At 40.3% G+C, this 12,122-nt stretch overlaps 1 protein-coding gene across 1 annotated transcript; it reads left to right on the plus strand.

Moving 5' to 3' along the window:
* The first annotated feature begins 9,370 nt into the window (after positions 1-9,370).
* Positions 9,371-11,823, plus strand: LOC142018477 (C-C motif chemokine 20-like). The gene is made up of 4 exons (XM_075004334.1): positions 9,371-9,528; positions 9,804-9,918; positions 10,890-10,967; positions 11,291-11,823. Exons 1-4 carry the CDS (start codon positions 9,447-9,449, stop codon positions 11,316-11,318), a joined length of 303 nt encoding a protein of 100 aa, XP_074860435.1. The 5' UTR covers positions 9,371-9,446; the 3' UTR covers positions 11,319-11,823.
* Positions 11,824-12,122: the final 299 nt, after the last annotated feature.

The following is a 12,122-nucleotide window of genomic DNA, read 5'->3' on the forward strand; positions in this document are numbered from 1 at the left end:
AATAGTCATCTTGGGAGAAGCTATGTTAGCTTCTTTGTTTTTGCTTGTGTTCAGTGGCTGCTAGTTGTGGGGAGGACTATCTGACTCAGTGATACTGTGTCACTTTATTGGCTAATACAAATAACCTGTAATTGCTATAGGATGAAGAGGATGGCTTTCATGATGCTGGAAAGTGCTTTATTCTGAAGCACTAGTCTAGACAATCCTATAAAAAGCAGTTCTAAAGAATCATCATGAATAGGGTGTGGATTATGGTTTGGGAAAAGGCAACTAAATGCCACCTGCAGGAGATTTCTGCTCTATATCTGAATCTAGTGGCATGTGTCCCCTTCTGTGTATCTATTAAAGGAATACTAAATTTGTTTGCAGACTAGTTTGGGCTGCATGCTGCCTTGCTCTCATTTTAAACTTGAGTAGTGAACGGAAATGGTAAGTAGGTCAAAAGAAAATTGTACCTAAAGTAGTTCATTGTGATCAGTCGCAACTAATTGTCTATAGACAGTTCAGCCTGCATGTGAAAGGGGTCAGGTAGTAGGAAAAACTTGATAGTTTCTGAGTAAATCTGTCAAGTTGTAGGTGTGTGTGTTTCCTTCATGTGTTCATCCTACCTGCCAGACCAAACAAAATATGCTTTATTGAGGGTCTATATATGAGGCAGAGAAATGATCACGATTCACGAGACACCTTTGTGGTGGATGTACCAAGTTAGCCCCTGTTCTTATGTGTCTGTTTTGGCCTCAAGGTGAATCTTCAATATTAAACACACAGTATGAAATAGCTTCTTTGATTCACCATGCAAACTCTCAGGAGGTCAAGAAGGCAGCAGGAAAAAACACTTTCTTTTTGCTGGTGCAGTCCCTTGTAGTGGGCCAGAACTGTAATGTGAAAATGTATCTATTTTTGTCACACTTGTTTCCTACTGTTCCATATTACGAGGGCTACTTAGGATGAGCTGAGTAAAGTACCCCACTATATTCCTTCTCTCACTGGCTGTGGTATTTGCTAGAAATTCTGTATGTGCCCATCACAGCACTTCTGGTTCTTCAGATATTAATATTATCTGGGTATGTGGAAACACTATCTGAAGCCTTTCTGCAGGTGATGGAATTTGCTGAAATGCTTCAAGAAATCTTTAGATCTCCTCAGTCATTTTTCCACTATCCCTCCAGGCTTAGTTGCATACAATATGTTCCAGAACAGTGGGGCACACCAGGATTTCACAGAATTCTTCCAGGTGGTATCTCACCTCATCTAGATGTTAGCTTGCTTTTACAACAGGTTACATAGAGACAATGGCATGTTTTATTCTGCTCTAGATACTGTGCAATTACACGTAATTACAATAATTGTTTTATAATATGGGAACAATGAGGAAGTAAGCATTGTTTCTATAAGAGTGTGCTATGACACTTGTATTTTTCTTTCTGATTTTGACAGCAAATGGCTTTAAGGAGAGGTGAAACTTGGGGATATGCAAGACAAATCAGGCTCCACAAAGTGATATAAGAGTCTGGAAAGGATGAGAGCCATTGCCCCAGAGGTTTAACTCAGAATATTTCTGAAATAAATCATCACAGCCGGTTTATTTGAAGAATTGCAGTTCAGAGTTTTTCACAGAAAGCAGCTCTTAAGTCACACTTAAGCACTGGAAAAAATCACGGTGACAATTTGTAGCACTGATCACGTCCTGTCGTTACTAGACAGCAGTCTCTCTTCAGTGGGCCTGACTATCGGATTTGGCCCCTGTGGCACTCTTCCTCCTCTCCACACCCAACACTTGTTGGACACGGGTAGCTCCTTAAAGGTGGGAGCAAACAGGAGGTAATTCTTGGGTTGTGAGAAGGCTTTTTAGTATTGGGCCCTGCCTTGTGATTCAGATAAGTGAGGAAGGAGAGGAATGAAATCAGAGAAAAATTTAAGATAGAGAAGACCCCTGACTTATGTGTTCCTGCAACCCCTGTGTAAGTCAAATTTCCTGCACAACTCAGGGAAGCCAGGAAACTTACCAGGGCACCAGCTGGTGCTCTGGTCAGTTTCCTGGCTTCCCTGAGTGGAGGGGAGCTGAGAACAAGGCAGCAGCCTGGTTCCTGGCTCCCTTCTGCTTGCAGGAGCATGGAAACTGACCAGCACATTGCTGGTCAGTTTCCTGGCTGCCCACTGGTTCCTGGCTCCCCACCAGTCTGGGAGTCAGTCTGCTGGGGGAAGCTGGGAAGAAGCTGCAGTGGGCACAGCTGATCTGTCCACCCAGCTGGGAGAAGTCATGCTGTGCAGACAGCTGCCATGGCGAGGCTTCTCCCAGCAGAGGGAGCCAGGCAGGCAGACAGCCACAGAGTGGCTTCGAGTTGCGCTTAACTCATGTTAAGCGCAACTCAAAATCGTGAATTTTGGGGGTTCGCTGTCTCTGAGAGAGGCTGTACTGGGCCTGCAATATAAACTAGTTGTGCATACTCTTCTTTTGAAGGTGTCAGGTTATTAATAAATTATCCATATCATTGGTTCTCTTCTTCTTTTTATGTCAGTTGCACGTTTTCTGAGCAGTAAATGGGAGTTATGTAAAACCCCATTCAGGATTATTTTTCCCGTCTTAATCAAGAATCATTCAGCACTGCATACTCTTCCTTAAGCAAGCGGTCATTACTCTGAGAGTGCTTTCATTGACTTTAGTCAAGCTATCCAAATGAGTAAGGATTACTCCATTTATAACGGTTTGCAGGCTCAAACCCTAAAAGTCCTTCATTAACTGTAAATGTCTGAGAATGGTGAATCATGCATCCACTCGGCCTCCTCCACTGGGAGACCATTTTCTCTGCAGTTGCTTCTATACATTCGTGGTGGTTGTTCAGCATCATCCAAAACTAGTTAAAATATTTCTGGACTAAAGTGCAACAATTAAACAATTTCCTTTTGTGGGGTCTGTTGCATTTAACTAATGTAATGCAACATAGAGTTCAGCCTTTTGATTACCATGGTCTGTTTTTACGTGTCCTCCTTGTCTCAGATTTCCTTCTATTTTTTTTCTTACTTATTCCCCCCACACCCCTTCTCTCTCTTTCTAGACCGCGTTACTGTGGGCAGGCTGCTGTGAATCAGATGGGTTTTTCACAGACTCTGTCAGAGAGTTAATTCTAAAATCTCCCAGTAGGATACTGCATAACTTGTGTAAACTGCCAGAAATTTTGCCCTCAGCACTGAAGGGTCACATGCCTGGTGTGTAGATCATCGTCAGGCAGCACTTTGAGTGCTCTGGGATGTCCACTCAGTTCTAGCCAACCTTGATTTCATAACCTCTTCTGCCATACTGTGAATTCCTCCCAACAGAGTTCATCCCTAAATTGCACCAAACCCATGTGTCACAGTATTTCTAAGGTAAATCCTGTTCTAGTCTTCTCTGATGTGATAACATTTTATCCCCCTTTGGAAAGAAACTTAATGGTTAAGTGCACAGGTCCTATAACAATGGGGCTATGTAAATACCTAGTTATTAGGAACTGTAGTACTAGCTTACTATAGTTATTCTTTTATAGCTCTGAGACTAAATTACCCAACACCTGACATGAGAAAAGACCAGGGAAATTTCAGACCAGCTCCAGATTTCGTCATCATGATGTTAATAATTCTCATTCTGTTTGGCCTTTTGTGCAACACATAAAGAGGCCCACTTGGAAATTACAGTAGGGAACTTCCTATTTCTGCTTCCCTTCTTCCTGGTCTATCATTTGCCTTTCAAGAGAGTTTTATTTGCTGTAGGTCAGCATGTATAAGTGGTGCAATAGAAACCAGCATACCATGGAGCTAAAGTAAACATGCAGATCAGAGAAGCATTAATACATATTCACTCCACAGGTGATTAAGCAAGCGGCTGCAGCCAAATGACCTTGGTTTTTCGCCTTTATTAACATATAAGTCAAGTTATTGCAACTCAGTAAGTTATTAAGAGACACTACAAGTTTTCATTAGCCCCAAAGAGCCTTTGTAGGGATACACGTCTCAGTTTTTTGATAGTGTGTAGCTATCATTAATGCTGTCATCCATCTCTCTCCAAAGAGGCTAATAAAATGCATGAAGTCTCAGATCTGGATAATTTTTTCTTGAGATTCTATAAAGTGACAAAGCAGTCAAGTACACTGCCCATACTTTCAGAGGCACCTCAAGCTGCTCTCCAAAATCAGTTTCAGCCTTGTGAAACTGTTTTTGCAATTATGGTTTTTCATGGGCCCAAACTATAGAAACTATGTTTCTGTATGCAGATAGACCTATTCTCTTATTTGCCTATGTGAGCAAAAATTTGTACATGTTAAATTGTAGCCACAATTTCAGAAGGTGCTTTGGGGTTTTAAAAATGTAATTTTGTCTTGCACTTGTTAGAGGAAGCTATGGCAATATTCCTGATCAGTTTACCAGTCTTACACCCAAGCACATGTGCATTTTTGAGAGCAAGATGTATCAATTTAGAATTAGAAATTTTGGATGCTGGCTTTTCTGTCACCATGCCATTTCCTGTATTAAACTGAACTTTTGTCTGTAGTTAAAGAGGGGGAAGTGCGTCACATGGGAATAATGTGCGGGACATCAAGGAATATTTCCAGCATAGGAAGAGTGGAGGGGATTGTGAATTTTTCTAGGCATGAGCCCCAGTCGCCTCACCTCCCAACTGCCAGAATCATTCATCCTCTTGTACCCTTCCCCCCACATTTACTTTGAAATTGTTTACCCATCTGGGAATTGACTCCTTTTCTTCCATGAATTTTCTGTCGTCTTAGAGCTTGAGCTGAGTTGATACAGGATACTAGCATTTATTGCCTTGACTGTGCATGGCGTAAAGGCAAAGGGTCTAGGGATCTATCTGTCCCTTTCACCCATCCTTCTATTAGCCTCTCAACAAAAGAGAGATGGAAGTTCTGGGAGGTGGGGGTGGGAAAAAGACCCTGGAGCACTGCAATTTAGTAATCTAGAATGCCTCTGGGTAACACCAAGGAAAATCCAGATATTGGTGGGGCCTTTATGGAAATGTGGAGAGAGACAGATGAAGGAATTGAGGAAAGGGGAGAATGAGATGAGGGAGCAAAAGAAAAAAATATATACAGAGAAGACAGAATTAAAGTGGACAAAATCTTGCAGAAATGAGATGAGGAAAATTAAGAAAGCAATGGGGCTATATAAGGAGTAATGAGAACACATTCCACTTGAAGGACATAAAATTTGTCTTCTATTGATAGTCTGTTTCTGCTAGAAAACCCATGAGGAAGGCTAGACTGTGGTGAGGGAATTCAGCTGAAGCATGAAAAGGAACCAGTGACGAAGGTGTTGGAGATAAAGGAGAACTTAAGGTTTGAGGTGAGACTGTGTGGCTTTGAAAAGGGGAGAAGAGAATCCTTTCCTACAAGTATTTTTTTCACACCTCAAACTTTTTCATAATTTTTGCTGTGTGTATTGTTGAACTTTCAATCCTCAAAGCGTCAGATCTTTCACACAATGGTACCTTGACATGTTACTTACCTTGGCCTGAAGCCTCAGTTCCCTTTTGTGTTTTCAATCCTCCTGATATTTCATAAATAAATCACTGAAGTCCAAATCACCCTGTCCAAAAGAGTATATGTTCAAAGGAACAATTATTATTTTGAGTCCCTTAGAATTTGTCTTGTCTAAACCAACACTTTAGATTAATGCAACACAAGTGTCAGGTTTTAGGGAAAATAAGAATACATTATACCAGGAAAGAGAACATTCTCCATTGCTAAAACTGATGGCTTGATTAGAAGGCTTTGTTAGGAAATGTTTTAATTTATTATTTATTCAACAACTGTTGATTTGCCTGGTACTAATACATGAATAAGAAGATAAAGCTCATGATGAGTACTTGGATTATGCCTGACGTAACTTTTCTACAGTGAAAACTGGAATGAAATGGGGTTACAGTGTATGAGGATTGCTAGTTCAATACTTAATGTTCAAGGTCTTTTTTCTAATAGTTGTGAACTTCTTGAACAAAGCAAAGGTTGAACTAGGGGGGCTACTCCCATGGGAAACAGGAAGAGGCTAGTTCCACTGAATCAGATGTCATCAAACCAAAAGCACTTTAAAAATAATCAACCTGACTTTTCCGTATGGCTGAAAAGTAGTAATCATACATAAGTCCTATTTAAACCCAGCTCAGGACTTCCATGCACCATGGTCGGGAGGGAGAGTGGTGGATTATTGGCCAAGGATGCTGGAGCAAACATAACGGTATGTTCTCATGGAAAATGACCAGGCCTTCCCATGTCTACTAGTTAACTTCATGGAACTCAAGACTACTGTATCAAAAGGATGAGTTTTGATTCATCCTTATTAGGATATGACCCTGTGATTCTAGGCAATCTTATGTACTAAGGCCTGAGGTTTAGACCACTGAGCCATCCCCAGCAGCATGAATAGTTGCATTTAGAATGCAGATTTTGGATTAAAGGATGAAACATTTGTGTATTTCACACTGTTGGCATAGCTCTAGCACTTGTTGGGTACATGTGTGTGTGCTTTCTTTGCTTAGTCACTCTAGACTGCATAAGTTTTGTGTGTTTGTTTCTTGTGTTCAGGTAGAATGACGTTGCAGTTAATAAGAACCTAGGTGATAGATTCCAAAGTCTTCAGACTGCTTGACTTGTTCCAAATAGATTTTCATTTCCTCTGGTTAATTGGTCCTGGAGAGGTTGGCTTGGGAGAGATCCGATTAGTGACCATCAGAACACCAAATGAAAAACATAAACCCTAGCAAATTCTTACAGGAAAATGTGCACAATTTTCATGGGACCTATGTGTTTACCATTTAAAAACTGCAAAATTCTAACACATCCAGCAAAAATTGTTGCTTGTACCTGTTCCTTGTCAATACTTGCCATTATCCTAGCCATTGAATACAGGGCTATTTGACAGTTCACTGATAGATGGTATATTTATGTTTATTAGCAAAGATGGTCATGGATGCAAACCCATGCTCTGAGTATCCCTAGCCTCTGATTGCAAGGACCTGGGGATGGATCACTCTATTGCCTGTTCCACTCTTTTCTCCCCTAAGCCACCATTGGAAGACAGGATATTGGCTACTTGGGCCATTGGTTTGACCCAATACGGTTGTTCTAGGATGTTAAATACTGTAATCCAGTCTGCCTAGTGATTAAGTATAGCCAGCCTGATTTATGTCCTCTCAAGTGCAGTGCCCAAGCTGCAATTCTAGTAAAATTATGCCACCATTTTGGTTGGTGCTGACTGTCTGATATAACCTGCTATGGTGATAGCATTTGCAGAAGGAGCCAGTAATATTTTATTTTTATCGCATCTGATTGAGACCCATAAAACTCGTATGTTTCAGAGATCAGCATAAGCATGATCCCTTGCCTGGTATACGGGTGTGCTGACTTAGGGTAAGGGTATCTCTACCCAATAAGATCCCCATGCTCTGCCCCTGCTTTGGATGGTAATACTATTTTATTGGCCCAGTGACACAGAACATTTACATTATCGATGGGGAGACATGTAAAAAAGAAAAATGAAAGACTTCAAAAATATTCTGGAGAGGGTGAATCTTTTCAGATTTAAAAAAAATATGAATTTCATGCTCATGGAAGGTGATACATTGTTGGCCTTGGGGCGTGGAAGGCTTGTATCCTCTGAACAAGATAAACATTTTTTCTCATATTTTTATTCTGTGCTTGTCAAATCCCTCATTTTTAACTTGGAGACAGCATCTCTAAGGGTAATATTGTAATCTAGCCTGCATGCCAATGCAACACCTGACTTCTGTGCTCCTGACCATGCCTACGGTGGTGGAATATTGCTGATGTGGACTTTTAAGCTAAGTCTACACACAGACCTATTTCAAAACAGCTAAGTATCTTATTTTGAAATAACACAACCTCACACAAAATGCATTTCAAAATAACACCCAGCTATTTTGAAATAGCATTTCCAATCCATACTGCTATTTTCAAATAGTTCCTTTGGAGCCTATTACGGTCTGTTTTGAATGGGTGTTATTCCTCAGGAGATGAGATTTACCAAAATTGAAATACCTCCTAAGTTATTTAAAATAACTGCTGTTATTTTGAGAACTTGGCTGTGTAGACATAACCTTAATGACTGGGAGGTGGACCAAGGCCACCGAAATAAGATCCAGTATCATTTGGCAACCGAACAGCTTTCAGTGGCAACTCGCCTATATTGGATTTATTTTGTACTTGTGATGTAGGCATTCTGTAGGACACCTTCCAGTTGCTTTCAGGTTTTATTTGCCTCTTATAGATATTCAGGTGCCATTAAAACATATAGGCTGTCTACACTACTACCTTCCTTTGAAGGAAGGATGGTAATGAGGCTGTTCAGAGTTTACTAATGAAGAGCTGTCGTGCATAGGCAGCACTTCATTAAGCAAATTCCTCCCCCCACCCCATGGCAATGCCGAAGTTTTAAACTTCCAAGTACCAGCCTGCTTCTAACTGCAGCACACCCGCCGGTACTTCAAAATGCTGGGGCAACTTGCAAGTCTCCTTGCTTCTCAAAATTTTGGAGTAAGGGGACTTCAAAGATGCCCTGGCACTTTGAAGTACCAGTGGGTGCACTGTGGCTAGACGCGGGCCGGTACTTTGAAGTTTAAAACTTTGGAGTTGCCGTTGGGGGCGGGGAGGAGGAATTTGCTTAATGAAGTGCTGCCTGTGCACGGCAGCACTTCATTAGTAAGCTCTGAACAGCCTCTTTACCATCCTTCCTTTGAGGGAAGGTAGTAGTGTAGACACAGACATAGTGTGGCTAGACATTGGAAAGGTGGTAGCATACAGTTGTTGTTGTTGTTGTTGTTATACTGAGTTCCAGACATAAATGAAGACCATGCACACATGACTTTCAATCTAAATGTGATGCAGGTAGAATGTTTAGACTATACTGGCAGAAGACAAAGGCAGCATTGTGAGGCAAAAAAGAATGCTAAAGAGAACAAGACCCTGTTAGCTTTTTTGAAAATGAGGTTTACTAAATTAGAACTCGGCAAAGAAATATACAGCTTCAAGCTGTGACATTCTGATTGTCCTCATCTTGCGACCCCAGTGTCGCCCCCACGAAGTATTCATGTGCTTCACCCACAGAACCATGACCTAATACAACTTGTTTCCTTTTATTTAAAAAAAAAAAAAAAAGCCTAATTTTTTTCCTAATCTAGTTGGGGGGCGGGGAAATCCCAAAATAGCTTTGCTACCTATGACAACAGCATGAGGCAGGTTAACTTAAAAAAGTGTCTGGCACAATGGAACTGCTAAGGGAAAACCCCATGATGAAAAATGGAACACACCCAAGGTGAATTCCCCAAGGTCTCCAGCTGTCATTATAAGCAGGTCATCTGAAGCTAAAGCCAGCAGATCAGAGCAGCCAGTTTTCAGATACATTTGAAGAGCAGGCTGTGAAGTCTTGTTAGTGAACTGAAAATGACCAACTTTATCAGCAGAAGCTTGGTCCTCGCTTCTTTGATGGGGCTGCTGCTCTTGTACCTGTCTGGCATTTCTGAAGGTGAGGGAACTTTTTGATTTCATTTTTTTCATTCCTCTAATTTGATTTCATGGGCTCAGAATATTGGTCTGAAGCAAGGCAAGCAAACCAAGGCAAGTCTGTAGGGAGGAGGTAGGGGGTTTAAACCATATGGTGGGTAGGGTTTCCAATTCCAGTGGAATTCAAAGTTCAGGGATTTGTCCATTGTTGTATCCTAGGCAAGTTGAAATTACAGTCCTAATTTTATTTTTCTTATTCCTAAATAAGTATTCCTTTTTTCCACCCTTCCATTCTAGCACAAACCAACCAGGATTGCTGCCTCTCTTACTCAACAGTACGGTTGCCTCGATGGGTCATAAAAGGCTACACCGAACAGTTATCTACTGAAGTCTGTGATATCAATGCTATCATGTAAGTTACCAGTCAGAAGAAATGTAGCCATGTGATCTGTACTTTCACTGTTAGGCAAGAATTAGCCTTTGGACTTTTGTGTGATGAAAATAGAAATGGTTTGACAGCTATAAAAAAAAATCTTTATCTTTTTCAAAAAGGAAAATTGACCTATAAAGTCTTAATATACAAACACACTTAGCAGAAGATAGCTGCACAAAATAAATATAAAACTGCCAGTGTAGGAACCTAAGAAATGCCACATAGGATCAAAGTATGGTCCCTTTCATCTAGATTGATTTAGTTGTCCTTCATCCCAGCTCAGAATGGACACCACATTCCTGTGGGGAAGGTTCTCTCCCGACCCCAGAGTAGTTAGTGGTTCTTTTAGATCCTGAAATATGGGAAGTGAGATCCCTCATGCAGCTGTTTTCATAATTCCCAGAAATGTCTAATTGCTTTGTATTCAGTTCTTTGCCTCAGTGTCTGGTACCAATAAGTTCAATATGATCAGTTACTGAATAGTAACAGAGAGAAAGCTGTGCTAGTCTATATTATCAAAACAAAAAAGCAGTGAAGTAGCACTTTATAGACTAATGAAATAATTTATTAGGTGAGCTTTCATGGGATAGAACTATGGTCTGAAGAAGTGGGTCTGCCCCATGAAAACTCACCTAATAAATTATTTTGTTAGTCTTTAAAGTGTTACTTGACTGTTTTTTTTTGTTTTGATGATCACTTACTGTATTTTAAAAAAAAATAGAAATCAATTTTCCTCAGTTTTAATCATTGCCTTTTCCTTTAATTGGGCGTCTGCTTATGCCCATAGTAAAAGTGAGGATGAACAGAAGAGTCTTACTGGCCTCTTCTGTGAAACTTGCTGTTGTGTTGTATGGAGCAGCCATAAAATATTTTTCTATTCATCTGACTGTAGCTCTAAGGGGTTTAACACCATGAAGTTACTGAATTGTTTATCATTACTTTCCTTCCAGCTTTCACACAAAGAATGGATTGAGAGCTTGTGCAAATCCAGAAGAAGCCTGGGTGAAGAAGCATCTTCTTTGGCTGAGGTAAGACTAGTTTACAATATTAGCCTGATCAAAACAGAATGTATGAGTAACCGATGGCAGTAAAAGAGCTGTAGTATTTTTGGCATTGAGGGAACCAGTGGTGCACATGTAGAACACATTTCTGACAATGTGTGAATCCTTTTTCCCTCCCTTCTCCCATTGGGCTTGGCTGAAACCCTCAATGTTATGCTAGCTTTCTCACCTGAGAGAGTCTTTCATTGACGGATACCAAGAGCCGTTCTAGAAGGAAAGAAATCCAAAATTCACATCGTGGCTGAAATAATCCCCCAATGCTTATTCATGTGTTCTAATTGTTTTTATAGCCGTAAACTCAAGAAGATGTCACTGTAATGTGGGTTTTGAAATGGAACAGAACGCTAAGGCAGCTGCAGAACCTAAACCAGGTTGGAATCTCTTTGTACACGGTGTGTGCTTACTGTCGTCTTTGGAACCCTGGAACTACTGAAGTTGATTCATATTGCATCATTCAGTTCCTTGACTTAAGCATTTTGTTGAAGTTGCTGTTTTCTTTGCTAGTATTCAATATTTGGTTGCTGTGTAAAGAAGAAAATGGTCATAAACAATTATACAAAATATGTACCCTTATGGGGCTTAGAGCATTTGAATGCTATTTGTGCTATTTAGCATAAGTAAAATAGGTAATTTATTCTATTTATTTGTTAAATCCTAGGCACTTTTTTGTGCTAAAAAGCTGTTCCCTTTAATTCTAAGTAATATGATCTGAACTAATGGATTAAATGTGTTGAATATTGTAAAAATATTGTAAAAACATGTGCTTGAGAGAAAGTGGAGTTGGTGGAAACTTCAAAAATTACATTAAAAATCCAAAACAAGACTTGTATTAACTTGCTTTATTGGCAATGTATTCTATACCCTGGAAATCAAAAGACCCTGTGTTTGAGAACATCCAGACCAGACCACTTTTATCTTGCCTACCTCTGCAAATGACTATGGATGCCTCCCATGTTTCATTCTCTGTTGTCATTAGGGGAGGTGAAGACATCATGGTGCATCTGAACACCCCTCTCCCCTTACAAAAAGCAGTTATCTACTGTCCATTAGTTCTATTTGACAAGCTGTTCTTGATCTGATGTTGCCTGAGTAAAACTGAGAGTTCTTCTGCTCATCCCTAAA

This window comes from Carettochelys insculpta, chromosome 10, assembly GCF_033958435.1.
Source record: "Carettochelys insculpta isolate YL-2023 chromosome 10, ASM3395843v1, whole genome shotgun sequence".
NCBI lineage: Eukaryota > Metazoa > Chordata > Testudines > Carettochelyidae > Carettochelys > Carettochelys insculpta.

Excerpts from the sequence above, each read along its gene's own strand:
- LOC142018477 (XM_075004334.1), top strand. The coding sequence starts at position 9,447 with ATGACCAACTTTATCAGCAGAAGCTTGGTCCTCGCTTCTTTGATGGGG. Across the intron at positions 9,919-10,889 it reads TGTGATATCAATGCTATCAT|CTTTCACACAAAGAATGGAT; the intron begins GTAAGTTACCAG and ends CTTTCCTTCCAG. Across the intron at positions 10,968-11,290 it reads AAGCATCTTCTTTGGCTGAG|CCGTAAACTCAAGAAGATGT; the intron begins GTAAGACTAGTT and ends TTGTTTTTATAG.